Here is a 16,993-nt window from a genome sequence, read left to right as displayed (position 1 = left end):
CAGGTCGGAGGAGCACCGGAAATAGCTTATGTGCATGGGCCTCCAACCCGGATGTGCACCAGAAATAACCCGCGTGAGCACAACGCTTGCACATGCGCACAAGCTATTTCCAGTGCTCCTCCGACCCGGAAGTGGGCAGCCGCACAGTGCAGCGCCAGTAGGAGCGGGTGGCCGGGGTCGCTGTGGGCCAGATAAATGAGCCCCTTGGACCTTATCCTGCCCGCGGGCCTTAGTTTGGGGACCCCTGGCTTATTGTGTTGTTTCTGTGCTGTGTGTTAAAAAAGAGATGCCTTTTGTCAGCATGTTATTCAAGTCTGAGACCTGCAACTCTAGCCAAACCTTGCCTGCTTTGCCTCAGCCAGCTTCTTCCTGTGTCCCATTGTGCTTCGCAGTTGGGGGTGTTATAGGCAGTGGTTTTCAGCGAGTATCCTAAGTCCTTAAACTCGTTATGTGTTAGGCATTTTTAGGAGCTGTGCCCGATTACACAGCGCTTCATCAAACAATCCTCTTTCCAGCATGCTTGAAGATTAGCTGCTTGCTTCTAGCCCCTGATTATGCTGGCATCCTAACAGCAAGCATTGGGCAAAAAAGAACGGGGGAAACCCTAATAATTGCTGTCTCTGAAGTATTCATAAATTAACATAGTCTGAATGAATTCAAACTTAATTTAACAGGCCAGTGCTCCTATTGTGAGTGTTTTAGTATGCAGCATTGTTTGGAATTAGTGGAGAAGCACTTCCCCTTGCATAAGGGATCAGGGTCAAAAGTAGACGAGGCAGCAGTTTGCCCTAACAAGAGAAAATGTCAAACTGTGACATAAGGAGCTGTGCAGCAATTTTCACACAGTGGGAAAGTGGCACAACTCAGTGCAGAGCACCTGCTTTGAATGCAGAAGGTCCCAGGTTTGGACCCCAGCATCCATCTTGGGGGCTGGGGGAGAACTCTGCTTGAAATCCTGGAGAGCTGCTGCCAGTCAGTGCAGACAGTACTGAACTAGATGGCCACAATGGTCTGCGGAAGGCTGTGCCCTGTCCTCCTACATCAAAGTGAGTTTCTAAATCACCTCCCCAGACCTGCTGGATCAGAGCCTCTAACGTGCATTATAAACTGGATCTCAGGATGGTTCCAACTTTAAGCTGCTATTTAATTACACCTTCTTTCAAAAGATGACAGATTAGCTGCTCTTGTTTGTTGTATTTTAAATGATGTTTAGCACATGTATAAAAGTAATAAAATACACTTAACAAAATGGGTTTGGGTGGGGTAACTACCCAAGGAAACCATTCCCTCTCCTTCATTTTGTTTCATGAGGCATACGTTTTGGATGGCTTTGAAACTGATAACAGATTAAATGTATGTTTTGCATCCATGGAGAGGTGCAAAGGTTTCAGTGGATGGGAACAAGTATGTTATGATTCTAGATATTCACATCATTTCTCATTTGCATAGTCATTTTCACATTGCTGTTAAATCGACCAAATGCTCTGCCATGGTACCACTAATGAGATTCCCAGAGAAAAGACCGTGTGAGAGACAGTGATGCTTGGATGCTTCTTGACATGACACATAGGATGCTGCTTCTTCATGGGATAGATTTCTACATGCAGGGATTTGTTTAATTTTCATATGGCAGGGCTGTCTGTTGTGTCAAGCCCCCAGCTGCTGACTAAAGTTTACCTCCTCAGGATTGCGTCTTAGTTATTTTCAAGAACTAAGCTGTGGAGATTAAGCACAATTGAGCAGTTGGTAATCCATGGAAAAAAGCAAGTGGGTCTATCAGAAAAAAGCTTGTGTGCTGCTGCTCCCTGGCAAGTACAGTGTCTGCATGAGCAGTGTGCTTTGTCCTTAAATGCTCTCAAACTCTAAATGCTGAGCTGTAATCTTCTAGGCAACAGGGATAAAAAATATTATCTTGTCTGTAGGGACCACAGGTTTCCAGCACTGCCTTTTGACAACAAATTCCTTAAGTTGATTGTGGACTGTGCAAAGAAAGACTTCCTCGGTGATGGGAAGCAGGCGTGGCTGGATTCCCAACTCCCATCTGCCCCAGTTGCTGGCCCAAGGTGAGCGTTGGTGGGCTGCAGGTTCCCAACCCTGTTTCCATCCAAGGCACAATTAGCTCAGCATTAGATGGGGCAATGGCTGCTGTCAGAGATGCCTCTGAAATGGGGAAGTAGGCCGCTTCAGGGTAGGTCTGTCAATGATGTTGGCTGTGATAGCTCCCTGGACATAGGAGGCTCAAGTCAGTGATGAGAGATGTTGCCTTCCTTGCTTGTGGGTTTCCAGGAGGAATCTGATTGGACACTCTTTGGGTCAAGGATGCTGGACCAGAGGGACATTCAATCTGACCCAGCTGGGCTATGATAAGCTACTCTGGTCTCTTGTTTGGGGTAGAGCATGCCTGAAGTGTTGCCAAAGGGTTTGGAGGAGCCCAAGGTAAACCTAGGGATGGGAAACCTGTGGCCATCCAGATGTGGCTATCCAGATGTTGAGGAGCCAAAGGGTTTGGAGGAGCATGTCTGAAATGTTGCCAAAGGGTTTGGAGGAGCCCAAGGTAAACCTAGGGATGGGAAACCTGTGGCCATCCAGATGTTGCTGCACTACAGCTCCCATCATCCCTGAGCCCTGGCCCTGCTGGCTGGGGTTGATGGGAGTTGTAGTCCCCACTGGAAGGACGTGTGGGTCCAGAATTAGCCTCCACAGTCACGGACTCATTGTTAAAACCGTGTTTATGGAAGGCAATCTTACTCAGCTACGAGTAATCGCCTAAGAAGAAGAGTCCAGCAGCATCAGGAGGTTTCCACATTGGCACCCTTTGCTCTAAGGTGCCACCAGCCTCTCTATTGATAAAGCCCTGCAGAGTTCACTCTGGAAGTTTTCATTGCTGGAGGGAACTGAAAGCCTTTGGACAAGAGACAGACCTTGGCTCAGTGGCAGAGCATCTGCTTGGCATGCAGAAGGCCCCACGTTCAATCCCCAGCATCTCCAGGCAGGGCTGGGGAAAAGCCCAGCCTGAAACTCTGGCAAGCAGCTGCCAGTCGGAGTAGGCAATGCTGATCCTAGGGAGACCATTAGCCTGACTCAGTCTAAGAGCTTCCTAGGACTGATCAGTTCATTTTCTTGCTCAGAAACCCTGAAGGTTTGAGGGGTCTCCAGCTCAAGGAGAGGCCTGAGCCTTTGGGCCACCCTCATCCACAATAGCCACGACATCCCGTTGGCTAGCGGGAATGCTGTGCTCCTTGTGCTGAGGGAAAAGAAGAGGAGGGGAACCCTTTCAAAGCATTGGGCATTATCTTCAATAAATTTAATTACTGCTCAAATCATACAAATTTGTAAACTACAAAACACAAAGTAAAAGAATGGAAAAGAGATGAGGAGCACACAGAGAGACACAATTCTAATGGGACTAGGGTTTGTAATCAGAGTGAAAAGCCCAAGGCATGGGCTGGTCGACTGGGATTCAAGATGACATGTATGGTCACGTACGAGGCTGCTCTGGCATGTATGGTCACGTACGAGGGATGTTTACTGCACAGGATTTCTCTCACACAACATCTGCTTGTTAATCCATCTCTTCATCCCCCACCCGCTCGATGGTGGCTGGTACTTTTCACTCTCTTACGTAAATTCTTGTGCATACGACATCATCCGCACCAAAAGTCTGGAGGGGAACAGAAAAAGAGACACTTCCAAGCAAATCAGACAGCAGAAAGGGTGCAAGACTCCCTCTGTTGCCAGGAAGTGGCAGGGTGTTGCTCTCTTGCTTTGGGTAGTGACCTGGATTGGGCCCAGAGGGACTGGGCCACAAGGATAGGCAAGAGCAATGAGGAAAAGGGGGTCTGCTCAGAAAGGGCAAGGAATGATAGCAGCACCATTGTCTGCTCCCCATTAGAAAAACAAGCACTTTTCACCAAATACTAGGTAAAGGTAAAGGACCCCTGACAGTTAAGTCTAGTCGCGAACGACTCTGGGGTTGCGGCACTCATTCGACCCGCAGATCTTCTGATCAGCAAGCCCGAGAGGCTCAGTGGTTTAGACCACAGCGCCACCCGCGTCACTAAATGCTACACCCATGTTGATACTGAGCTAACCCATAGAATTAGGACCTCTTAGAGAGATCTGACTAACACCTGGGTTTAATGGGCAGTATTCAACTTAAGTTTTACTCAGAGTAGACCAATTGCAATTAATGAAGATGGCTAGGTTGGGTCCATTAATTTAAGTAGGGTGACAGTAAAATTTAGTTGAATGCCACCCAGAATTTTCAGGCATGGACCAGCTACTACTGTGTGTTTTTCTCAGTCATCTTGAGGGCAACTTGAAACCTCCTCCCTCCTCCCTTTATTTCTTTCTGTCTTTCATAGAAAAATAATGGTGCTGTGAAAACACAGCACTACAACAATATCAGTGAAAGCATCAACAGCATATTAGCAAACTTGTTAAAAACAAGTGCAAATCCCCAAGACCTCTCTGAAGAGCACAGTTTTTAAAAGGAAGCAGGGAAGATTCCCACTTGGCAAGGAGTTCCACAGGGCAGGACCTGCCACATGAAGGACTCAGCCCCTGACAAGGGCCCACTGAAGTCAGGTGCCTGGAAAACGACCATCGGAAGTTCTTAAGATTGGCTAGATGCCAGCACACGCCATGGCTGCTACATCAAGAAGAGTTCTCAGGGACCCCGAAGCCGACACCCTATTTTGTAATGTTTTGAGTGACCTAATAAACGTATTGCATTGATGTGGATCTGGGATAACGTGTTGCCTGAATATGGATTTTTCAATTTGCCAGCATGGCTACTTCTGCTTTTCATATCATCCTTAAGATTGTTGTGGGTGTGGAAATGTTCAAGGGATTAGGGTTGGGCTCAGCTGAGACAAAGTCTGAAAAGTCACAGCCACTGGAGATCAAAGCTTCTAAACTGTGTGTTGAACCTTCTCACCAGCCGCGTTCAATTTCACAATTCTGCAATGCCATTTATAAAAATGTTCACTCATTCATCCGTGCCCCACAGCTCACTGGCTTTAATCAGCTGAGGCATGGTTTTTCCCCCCCTCGGGGAGAGAGAGAGGAGGGGGCTTATGAATCTTTCTTTCAAACTGCTCAAAAGCCTCTGGATTTGGATGATAATTGATTTGGAGATACCTTTCTTCCCCCTTGGTGTGATCTGTGAACTATGCAAAATTTGTCTTCAGGCTGCTTTCATCAGGAAAGTAAAGGATGAGAATAGGGTCCTCAGTGAAAATGATGGTTCTACCAAAATTTTTCTTTTTGTTTCAGACTATACCCATCTGTATTTCAACTGAGAATTTTTTTAAAAGGCAAAAGATGATAGTAAACTTTGTACACCAGGGTAAAAGACCCAGATTACCATTAGCTGTGCTCTATCTGCAGTCTGGGGTGGGGGTAGGGCGCTTGCTCTACCTCATTTATAAAAATGTCATATTCAAAATGCAATTGGAATAATACACAACACAAATGAAAAACTATGGCAGCAAATGGAGTTTGATAGAAATATATAGAGTACTGAGTCTACCGTGTTTAATACATAATAAAAACATTTTTGATTCTCTAATAAATCCATGCACAAAGTCAGCTCTGAAAGCAAGAAGATGTGGGCACCTTCATTAACTCCCTCAGTCTCTCCATTGATACCTTTTGTACTGCACCCAATTTTGATACAACAGGAAAAGACTGTTATTCAGAAATGGAGAGAGAAAGACCTTTATTGACTAATTTATTTATTTGAAAATGCTTCAGCTAACAAACAACGAGAAAAATGGGAACAGCTTTATGGTCAATGAATAAAGTATTTCATATCAAACCAAAATTAAAGTGCATGCCACAAGACCTTTAACATCCTTTGAATTTTTTTTATTTTATATATGTATGTATGTATGTATGTATGTATGTATGTATGTATGTATACTCTATCAAATAATTAATGAGTTAGCAATTGGAGGATGCAACTCCGGGAAACAACAAAGGGAATCTGATCCAGGGATAGAGATTGCAGAGGTGGATTGGTATAATTTGTGGGCTAAATCATGAAGGTACATTCTTTCACCTTTGGTGGACATGCCCAAGGATTAAGACATTCTGGGAGATGATTTATAACGAAATGAAAAAGGTATTCAAATATACCTTCCTGAAGAAACCAGAGGCCTTTCTCCTGGGCATGGTCGGCCAAATGGTGCCAAAGAAGGATAGAACTTTTTTTATGTATGCAGCAACAGCAGCAAGAATACAGTGGTGCCTCGCAAGACGAAATTAATTCGTTCCGCGAGTTTTGTCGTCTTGCGATTTTTTCGTCTTGCGAAGCACGGTGTCGGGAAAGTTTTGGAAAAGCTTCAAAAATCACCAGTCTTTAAAAACCTCAAAAAAGGCTACCACACCGCGTTCTATGAGTTGCTCCTCGAAGTCAAGTCACAACTGTATTAACGGTGTTAAGAAAAAGGAAACAAACTTGCAAGACGTTTCCGTCTTGCGAAGCAAGCCCATAGGGAAAATTGTCTTGCGAAGCAGCTCAAAAAACAAAAACCCTTTCGTCTTGCGAGTTTTTTGTCTTGCGAGGCATTCGTCTTGCGAGGTACCACTATACTTATTGCGAAGTATTGGAAGACACAAGATTTACCCACCCGGGAAGAATGGCAGATGAAGTTGATGGACTATATGGAACTGGCGGAAATGACTGGCAGAATCTGAGACCAGGGAGAAGAGTCAGTGGAAGAAGACTGGAAAAAGTTTAAAGACTATTTACAGAAATACTGTAAAATTAATGAATGTTAGAAAAATGTTGGAATGAAGTTATATGGCTTTAGTAGAAATATTATAAGGAACTAAGTATAAATAGATTAATAGAGTATTAAAGGGGGAAAAAGGTTAGAATGTATCAAGATAATTATAGGATAGAAAACAGGAAGATGGAAAGGAATTGCTGAAACAATTAACAGAAGTGGAATACAAAAAGGGAGGTGTGAGGAGGTCGTTGAAATAAGTGAATGAAAGATAAGATATTGAAATTGTTTGATGTGTTTTAAACGGTTTTTGTTTTGTTTTGTTAGTTTAATGTGTTAGTGTTATGTAGTGTCTTTGTATTGTATTGTATTGTCTTTTTTCTTTTTCTTTCTTTTTTTGTTGTGTTTAAATTGTTGGAAAAGTAATAAATATTATTATTAATTTTTTAAAAATAATAATTTGTGGGCTAAATCAGTTTCAACTTGTATACATTTAAATTACTACACCATTACGGTGTAGTTATATTAATAAAACTACCCCACCATTGTGCTGGAGAGGCTGCAATAGAATAGGTACCACACTTCACATGTGGTGGATGTGTGAACACAGAAAGCCCTCCTGGCAGAGGGGATTTACAGAAATAAGCTGTAACATGTGGAATGTACTTCAAGTTTTGGATTGTTAACTATTTTTTAAAGGGCAATCTGAACTTTGTTATGAAGAACTACCGTATTTTCTGCCCTATAAGACTCACTTTTTCCCTCCTAAAAAGTAAGGGGGGATGTGTGTGCGTCTTATGGAGCGAATGCAGGCTGCGCAGCTATCCCAGAAGCCAGAACAGCAAGAGGGATTGCTGCTTTCACTGCACAGCAGTTCTGGCTTCTGAGATTCAGAATGTATTTTTTTCTTGTTTTCCTCCTCCAAAAACTAGGTGCGTCTTGTGGTCTGGTGCGTCTTATAGAGCGAAAAATACGGTAATTATTTTTCTTTTAATAGCGGCATGCCTACTAGAGGCACAGAATTGGAAAGGATTGAACCATCTCTGTATCTCTCATTATTGCTGTATTGGAAAAATTAACAAAGAGATTACATGCACTGAATAATACAAATTATGTAGACAATTGGCATTCTTTTATAAAACACCTTACTGATAACCCTGAAGAATAGCAACTACGAAAATCACAGATTGGACTTTGGCAAAATTTAACTAAATCGATCCATTCCGAAGGGAGAAGTGGGGAGAGTTGGGATTTTGTTTTTGTATCCCCCCCTGCCTCTTTTTGTGGTTGTTATATATTGGAAATTAATAAAACTATTTTTTTTTTTAAAAAATGAACAAACTCTGCAAAATTTGGCTTCAGGCTGCTTTCATCAGGAAAGTAAAGTCTCTGTGTGTAGTGGGTGGGGAAGGAGAACTTATTTGTAATTTATCTAAGGAAACATTCAATATTCAAATACCTGGCAGCCTGTGGTAGTTTCTTTCCTGTGAAAATGGGTCATAGTAGAGATTGAAGGGTGTGTGGGGGGGAGAATGTTCCAAAATCTGTGCCACTTGAGACCAATTTACCTACAAGGTGGCCTTGCCCCCACATTTGCCCACTCAGCTGCTTCAGTCAGTGTCATTAGCATTCCTGCAGGTGCCACATAACACCTGTTCCTGCGAATCTTTTATTGTGGCAGCGCCTACACATTGGAACTCCCTGCCTATTGATTTTAGGCAGGCACCTTCACTGTATTCTTTTTGGTGCTTGCCTGCTGATGCTTGTTTAGGTGCTTAGAAATGCTGGTGTGAATTTTAATGTTTTCATATTAAAACTTTTTGTATGTTTTATTGTTGTAAATTGCTCTTGTTTTTTAGTGTAGATTGTTTTAAGGGTGTTTTTCTTTTCAGTCAAGTGGCATATAACTTTTATGAAATAAATAAATAAAAATCCGCAAAAACTCCCTCTCCCAAAGGTTTTAGATTTCTATGGCTGACACAGAAGTTGCAAGAGCAGAGCTTCCAAGGACCTTGGAGGTTCGCCTGAGTCCTTTTGCTCCTCCTCAACCACAGCATTTTTCTGATGCAGCACTTGTGGCGGGGTGTGTGTGTGTGTGTGTGTGTGTGTGTGTGTGTGTGTGTGTAAGCTGAGGTTCCTTTGGCTTTTACCAAAGACCAAACTTTGTCTGTCCTGTGAAACTCCCTGCCAGAAGTCGTCCAGCAGGAGTCAGCCCTGCTTTTCATTTTGGAATCTTTTATCAACAACTGTGCAGACAATTTTTTTATTTTCAATCTAACTTTTTAACCAACCTCCCCCCCCTTGCTGTATTTCTGATGTTTTTATGGCTGTTGTATTGTGTCGGAATGCTGTACTCTGCCTTGTTATATTTTTTATGAAAGCGAGGCTTGTAAATATTTTAAGTAAATAAGTAAAGTGGAGGTTAGGACTGAAGATCTTGAGAGACATGATGGAGCCACTTCCAATGCAGAGGGTTCTGGGTCTGTGTTTTATTACAACAAAGGGTATTCTGTAGGGGAGGGGAGCGGGACCCCCGCCATTCCCTACTGGGCTGACCCTGGGTTTGGTGGGTCCCTTGGCAAAAGACTTTAATGCTAATTGCCCCCCCAAAAATGCAGTATTGCTCCAAGACATTATGATGCCCTTTCAATTTTGTTGGACTCCAACTTCCATTACCCCTGACCATTAGTCATGCTGGCTGGGGCTGATGGGAATTGGGGTCCACCAGCATCTGGAGGGTCACACATTTCCCATCAGTGCATGAATACAACAGGGGAAAGGGGGCTTCTCTATGTACCAGGAAAGCCCACCCTTACCATCGAGACCCAACCCTGTAAAATTAAAATTTCTTACCAAAATCAGCTCCTCTCCGGCCAGTTCTCTCGTCCAGTATGTTTTGGGGCCTTCTCCCTCCAGAAGAGTTTGTTTGCAATAGATCTTGTTTTCAGTCTCCCAAGTGGCTAAACTCTGCAAGCAAAGAGTACCCCCCCACACACAATCCGCACATCCGGGGGGAGGAGGGATTAGCTGCATTATTTCATGATAAACCTAAAGAATCCAGATTAAACAGCATTGTCTTCTCAATCTTCATCTTGCCCCCATCAAAGTCTCAATGCTACCTTCCCTCGCGGAAACTGGATGTCATCCATTTCGTAGTTGCTCATTTGTGATGCCCAAACAGTTCTGCGGGCTTCCATCTGCTCAGTCAGAGAGTGACAGAGGCGCCACTACCAGCTGAATGAAACAGATTTGGGGTGGGCTTTGGTTTGGTCTGATATGTTTGCAGGTGTGAAGGTCACCTGGCCAGGCCCACACCAGAGCAAGGGACCCACTGCCCATATCCTAGAGCTGTTCTTCCTCCTTGCTACAGTTCACCTGTGCTATGCATGCAGGTGAGAGTGAACAGAGCAAGGAAAAGGCTTCACTTGCCAGGACTTCCCTTCCCAAGCAGTGCAGCAGATTGGTCACAGAGGGCACTCCTGATCCATTTAACTATTTTTTCCTTTGGTAGTGCAATTGGTAGGTGCATGGGGCCAAACTGGATTGGACCCCTCTACCCACCCGCTTGCCAGGGTAGGGTCCTGATCAGCCTTCCAAAACTATTCACACACATATACACCCCAACCAAGGTGGAAATTGAGGAGGGGCAGAGCCCAGAAGAAGAGGCTTGGGGGTCATCTAGGAAGCCCCCAAGTGCAGCAGCCTGGAGGTTGTCTTTCCCTGCCCTAAAGCCCACCTCACGCCACTCAAACCACTAGACAGCCAGCAATTCAAAGTGGTGTGTGCAGAGGGCTGGATAAATAGTCCCAAAAACCAGGCAAAATTTCTTTGTGTAAACAGCCAAAGCAGAGAAATGGTAGCAAATGGCCTCTTGTATGTCAGGATCCATGAGGAGCCATCCACTTTCCCTAACGGCTATTATTGTCACTATTTTGTACCTCTCAACTTGACTCCATGAAAGGCTAACACCAGAAGGAAAGGAATTTCTGATTAACAAACAAGAGACAACAATGGGAGGGGCGGGGGGTAGCAATGCCTTTGTCCTAATATTCATGGGACCCTTTGCTGCTGAGGAAACTAGAACAAAATGCAGGGGGTGTGATCCAGGCTCATCAATTCAAGGCTATAAAAGATAACAGGATGTTCTCCTCCCCCCCCCGCAACACAAAAGAGAAAGGGGGGCTGTGGGGACTTGCCTCCCCCAACAAAATATTTGAGGGGGCTGGGCCCCCTCAAAGCTGACGTTCATTGCCATTCAAGTGCTGTCTCATGCCATCCATTATGTGGGGTGGACTTTACCTGGTCCCCACAATATTTTATTCAAGTTGGCACCCCTGAGTGACAAACAGATAAAACACATCCCCCCATTATGATGTTGATTGATTTGGGCAGCATAGTGTTGGACTGCATGCCAACTCTTGTTGGCATCGGTCTGTCTCAAGAGGCAAAGGAGGGTGAAGTCAAATCACTGCCTTAGCAGCACTGAAGGTGGGGTGGAAGCCTGGGCAGGGCGTCTGGAGGTCCTGGACTGCCCAGATGACAAGACGCCTCTCAGCTTTGCATATATCTTTCCTCCCAGGTGGTGTGCCTGGTTCTCCCCCTCTTCATTTGACCCCCACAATAACCCTGTGAGGTAGGTTAGCAAAGAGGCAGTGAACAGTCTCTACTAGTCTGCTGGGAACACGATTAATGCATTAGGCCCAGAAAATCACGTCAGCACCCCACAACTCAGAGTAAGCCCTGATGGAAAGAGCCAGAGCTTGTTTTCCACCTCTGAAAGCCAGCTCAGAATTGCATCTCTGTTTATACATTAATACATGACATTTGAGTCATAAAATCATAGACCTTGGGGTACCTCCCAACACTACAATTCTAAGGTGGGGTTGTTGTTTGAGTGTCCTGCTGGGAGCTCAGCCTAGCCTACATCACAGGGTTGTTGTGAGGGTAAAATGGGGAGTGGCAACAACCACGTATACCACCTTGAGGTCCTTGGAGGTAAGGTGGGATAAGAATGTGATAACGAATAAATGAATAGCAGAGTATCCTGCCTTCTGGGCAGTGGGCCCAACTCTGTGGAACTGCCTCCTGTTACAAATCAGGAAGGCATTGTCCCTGCTGAGTTCCAGATGTTCAGAGGAGGGCCGGCCCATCCTGTTTGGCCACCTGAGGCGAAAGGGGAATGTGCCCCCATGCCCCCCTCACCCCCACTTTTGTTGTCACCAGAACACACCCACCCTTGCCAGTCTGTTCTGCAAGGCACTGCCGCTTGCCCTCTCTGCCCCAGGGGAGGGGAGATGAGCAGCAACACCCCAGGGGTTGGGCTCCTCTGGTGCCTCCGCTGCCTGACGGAGGAGCTTCACACCCACCTCAGGGGTGGGCCAGCTCTGGTCAGGTGGAAATGGCTCGATTTCAGGTGGGTTCAGCATGTCTATTCTTTGAAGTTTTAACCTGTTTTAAATGGTGCACTTTGCATGTTTTTTTTCTTACCTGCAAGCCGCTTTGAGTCCTAGGCTGCTGCTAAATCAACCATTGAATAATCATTTGTGTTTTTAATAGTGTTTTTGATTGTTGCACACTGCCCTGAAGTTTTATGAGATGGTGGTATAGGAATACTTTTATAGTGAAATAAATTGATAGAGTGGGGAAACAGAGTACAAAATCCTTAAATGAATAAGGCAGTAACACACAGTGGTTATTTATTACCCGACACTTCCTCCCATCCACGGTTTCTTCCTCGAAGCTCTCGCCAACTTTGAAGTTGATCTCGGTGGTGCGGACGGTGGTGGAGGTCTTAATGTAGAACTGGTCCCCCTCCTGGCGGATCTCCACATGTGGTTTCGAGGCAGCAGCTACGGCTACTTTCCTGAGCATGGCGTTGACCCCTGGGCAAAAACCAAGGAGGAGGAACCATGATGCTGAACACAAAGTTAACTGCCGAAAGGACATAAGACGACCACGAAGAGCCTGCTGGGTCAGGAGGGCAGCCCAGATTATTAAGGGTCTTGACACCACGCCTTATGAGGAGTGGTCGAGGGAGTTGGGTGTGTTTAGCTCAGAGGAGAGGAGACTGAGAAGTGACAGGAGAGCCAGCCTCAAATATCTGAAGTCCTGTCACACAGAAGAAGGAGCAAGCTTGTTTTCTCCTGCTCTGGAGGGGAGGACCCAAACCAATGGATTCAAATGACAAGGAAGGAGATCCTAACTGAACATCAGAAAGAACTTTCTGACAATAAAAGCTGTTTGACAATGGAATGGACTCCCTGGGAAAGTGGGGGGCTCTCCTTCCTTGGAGGTTTTCAAACAGGGGTTGGGGCATCTGCTAGGAATTCTTTACTTATGATTCCTGCATTGAAGGGGGTTGGACTAGATAGAATCATAGAATCATAGAATCATAGAGTTGGAAGAGACCACAAGGGCCATCGAGTCCAACCCCCTGCCAAGCAGGAAACACCATCAGAGCACTCCTGACATATGGTTGTCAAGCCTCTGCTTAAAGACCTCCAAAGCAGGAGACTCCACCACACTCCTTGGCAGCAAATTCCACTGTCGAACAGTGCTTACTGTCAGGAAGTTCTTCCTAATGTTTAGGTGGAATCTTCTTTCTTGTAGTTTGGATCCATTGCTCCGTGTCCGCTTCTCTGGAGCAGCAGAAAACAACCTTTCTCCCTCCTCTATGTGACATCCTTTTATATATTTGAACATGGCTATCATATCACCCCTTAACCTCCTCTTCTCCAGGCTAAACATGCCCAGCTCCTTTAGCCATTCCTCATAAGGCATCGTTTCCAGGCCTTTGACCATTTTGGTTGCCCTCCTCTGGACACGTTCCAGTTTGTCAGTGTCCTTCTTGAATTGTGGTGCCCAGAACTGGACACAGTACTCCAGGTGAGGTCTGGCCAGAGCAGAATACAGTGGCACTATTACTTCCCTTGATCTAGATGCTAGACTCCTATTGATGCAGCCCAGAATTGCATTGGCTTTTTTAGCTGCCGCGTCACACTGTTGGCTCATGTCAAGTTTGTGGTCAACCAAGACTCCTAGATCCTTTTCACATGTACTGCTCTCAAGCCAGGTGTCCCCCATCTTGTATTTGTGCCTCTCATTTTTTTGCCCAAGTGCAATACTTTACATTTCTCCCTGTTAAAATTCATCTTGTTTGTTTTTGCCCAGTTCGCTAATCTGTCAAGGTCGTTTTGAAGTGTGATCCTGTCCTCTGGGGTGTTAGCCACCCCTCCCAATTTGGTGTCATCTGCAAATTTGATCAGGATGCCCTTGAGTCCATCATCCAAGTCGTTGATAAAGATGTTGAATAAGACCGGGCCCAAGACAGAACCCTGTGGCACCCCACTAGATGACCCTTGGCTGTTCCTTCCAACCCTACACAGAGGCCAGCCGGATGCCTCTCTGGGGGAAACCCACAAGAGTGCTCTCTCCTCCCCTGTGGTTTCCAGCAGCTGGCATCCAGAAGCACCGCTGCTTCCGACCCTGTCAGACCCCGGTTCATCTTGCTCAGTACTGCATGCATTGACTGGCAGCAGCTCTCTGGGGTTCCAGGCAGGAAGTCTCTCGCCTCCCTCTCTGGTGATGCTGGGGACTGAGCCTGCAAACTTCTTCCTGCCAAGCAGGTACTTTAAGGCTTAACTAGGGCCCTTCCCCAATGGCTTGCGAGCAGAGGCTGTGGACATGGGGGTTGGGGAAAGTGGGGATGGGGCAGACATGTAATTCAGTCCACCTGTTAAGGCCAACCGCCTTAATTCCCATTTCCCGAAACAATACCAGAACCACAACACAAGCAATCCTTGGGAATCTGCACTGTGGTTCTCCGGACTGGGGATTTGAACCTAAAGAGGTGGATCCCAGAGTCCAGTGTGTGTAAAAAAGGCATGTATTCAGGTATCTAATATACAAACAGGCATTGTATTAAGGGAAATTGCTTTGCAAGAATAGCATAGAGTCATGAGTATACTAGGAGAAAGTCACAGTAAAAAAGGATGAATTTTCAAGATGACTTTTTTTTAAAAAATGTGGAAATGTGAAGTTAAGAGTGGAAAAAACGAGAGAAACAAAAATTGTCAGATCCGCCCATTCGCAGGAGTAAGTCTCAACATGTTCATGTAAACGTTGTAGGAACACAGGCTCAGCCTGCCCCCCCCCTTTTTTTAAACGATCCCCAAAGAGAGAGCGGGAGAGAGAATCCCCCCCGCGCTGATTTCCCCCCTGAGCCCCTCCCCGCGCTCATTTACTTGAGAGTAAGCCCCGGTGAGCACAGCGGCGATCCTTCCGAGTAAACTCGCCTCAACCCACCGCGTTCACCTTCTACCTGGGAGTAAAGCCCCACGGGGCGTGGCAGCTACTCTCCCCGACCGGGGAGCGAGATAGTCCGGATCCGATGCCGCGCTTCCGGACGAGGGGAGACCCGCAACCCGGCGGCCACGAGGAGGGACGCCCGAGGAAACGGGAGGATTCGGCCGCAATCTGGCGCGCGCTCCAGTTGCGTCCCGCTCTCCACTGCGCCGCTGACTCCCGTGTAAACGTGTGCACGAGGGTCCGCCTGGCCGGTGACCTGGGGGCGGTGTTTTGGGGGTGGGGGGAATGGGTGAGCCCCTCCGCCCCCTGGAGTCCCCCGGCCAAGCCTCTCCCGGCCCCCCGGCCCCTCCAAGCGCTGCCGGAGCGCCGGGCGCAGCGGCCAAGGCTGCCCTTCCTTGCTCACCCAAGACTTTGAGGAGCTCGTCGAAATTCTCGCTGTTCTTCATCTTCCAAGTGCCGGAGAAGTTGGGCATCGCTGGGGAAGAAGCTGCCCCGGAGACCCGACGACGAAGGAGAGGAAGGGCAGGCGAGCGAGGCAGGCAGGCAGGCAGGCAGGCAGGCAGGAGCGTCGGGCGCTTCTCTCTCTCTCTCTCTCTCTCTCTCTCTCTCTCTCTCTCTCTCTCTCTCTCTCTCAGTGTCTCCCTCTCTCTCTGCCTCTCTCCCTCTTCTGTGCAGGCACCTTGCGAGGTGGCCAAGTGTCTCTGCGCTTTCCCCGCCTCTCCGCTCTGCCCCCCCCGCTCCCCCCCAGGGAGCCTCCCGTCCACCCATCCATCTGCCTCTTCTCTCCCCTCACCCCCCATCCATCACCCACCTACCCATCCGCAGCCTTCCTCCTCCGTTCCCAGAAGCACCCACCCCATCCATCATCCCTTGCCCCTCGCCATTCGGGCTGCCAGCCTGCGCGCCGGAGCTGCCGCCTGAGGGTTCCCCGAAAGGAGAGTCACTCGCTCCTCTCCAGCACCCCCCCCCCGCCAATCGTGGCTGCCTTTGCAGCTGGGAGACCGAGGCAGGGAGGTTCGGGAGCCGAGGGGAAGCCACTATCCAGGAGAGGTGGGTGTCTGCCCTCCCCCTCCCCAAGGACTGGACCATGGATGCCGAGAGATGCCGCGAACTTCGTTTTAACCTTGTATTTTATTCTGTGAAGCGCCCTGAGATCTTGTGACGAAGGGCGGTATATAAATAAAATAAAAGTAAGGGCAGTGTATACTTCTGAGGATCAGGTGCTGTGAATGGCGACTGTGGAGCTGCCCCTTCGCTCAGGTGCTGCTCCTTGGCCCGCTCTGATCCAGCAGGGCTCTTCCCATAGAAGGCTGTAGGGGTGGATTGCCAAACCTACATTATCAGTTTATTGTTCTAGCCAAAGGCCATGACAAATACACCAGTACTAATAAAACAACCTCGTAAGTGCTGCCTCCTGCACTGTTTTTGCTGTTGTTTTTGCAGCGTGTGCAGTGGCATAGCGTGGGGGGTGCAGGGGGGGGGCGGCCGCACCTGGCGCAACATCTGGGGGGCACGCGCTCGCACTCGCAGCTCTCTGCCCCCTGCTAAAATCCACGGGTTAGGGGGCGCAAATTACTTGCCTTGCCCCGGGTGCTGACAACCCACGCTAAGCCACTGAGGGTGTGCAGCGCCAGAGTGACCTCCCCAGGCCACCAGACCCTCCCGCCAGCCTCACTGTCCAAAAGAAGCCGTGTTGGTCTGCCATAGTCAAAATAAAAAAAATTCCTTCCAGTAGCACCTTAAAGAGTTGGTCTTTAAGGTGCTACTGGAAGGATTTTTTTTTTATTTTGTCCAAAGGAAAGCAGAGCAAGAGGTTGGGCACCCGCTTGGCTGCAGGAGTTGCTGGAAGGAAGCGTACAAGGCACCCTCCAACCTTCTTCGGGACTCCACTCCAGATTTCACAGGGTTTACTCCTTAGGCTTTTCTTCTCCTGAAGATCTCCTGCCAAGCAG

At 47.3% G+C, this 16,993-nt stretch overlaps 1 protein-coding gene across 1 annotated transcript; it reads right to left on the bottom strand.

The window, feature by feature from the left end:
- Positions 1 to 3,289: 3,289 nt before the first annotated feature.
- On the bottom strand, positions 3,290 to 15,781 carry CRABP1 (cellular retinoic acid binding protein 1). Its single transcript, XM_083476069.1, has 4 exons — positions 15,445 to 15,781; positions 12,438 to 12,616; positions 9,588 to 9,701; positions 3,290 to 3,661 (listed from the first exon to the last, which is right to left on the bottom strand). Exons 1-4 carry the CDS (start codon positions 15,512 to 15,514, stop codon positions 3,611 to 3,613), a joined length of 414 nt encoding a protein of 137 aa, XP_083332195.1. The 5' UTR covers positions 15,515 to 15,781; the 3' UTR covers positions 3,290 to 3,610.
- Between the last annotated feature and the right edge of the window lie 1,212 nt (positions 15,782 to 16,993).

This window comes from Podarcis liolepis, assembly GCF_965112155.1.
Source record: "Podarcis liolepis genome assembly, chromosome: 14".
NCBI lineage: Eukaryota > Metazoa > Chordata > Lepidosauria > Squamata > Lacertidae > Podarcis > Podarcis liolepis.
Note: the sequence above shows the minus strand (reverse complement) of the source record. Positions and strands in the feature narration are given on the sequence as shown.

Excerpts from the sequence above, each read along its gene's own strand:
- CRABP1 (XM_083476069.1), bottom strand. The coding sequence starts at position 15,514 with ATGCCCAACTTCTCCGGCACTTGGAAGATGAAGAACAGCGAGAATTTC. Across the intron at positions 9,702-12,437 it reads TGGATGGGAGGAAGTGTCGG|AGTTTAGCCACTTGGGAGAC; the intron begins GTAATAAATAAC and ends CTTTGCTTGCAG. Across the intron at positions 3,662-9,587 it reads CCGGAGAGGAGCTGATTTTG|ACTTTTGGTGCGGATGATGT; the intron begins GTAAGAAATTTT and ends GTTCCCCTCCAG.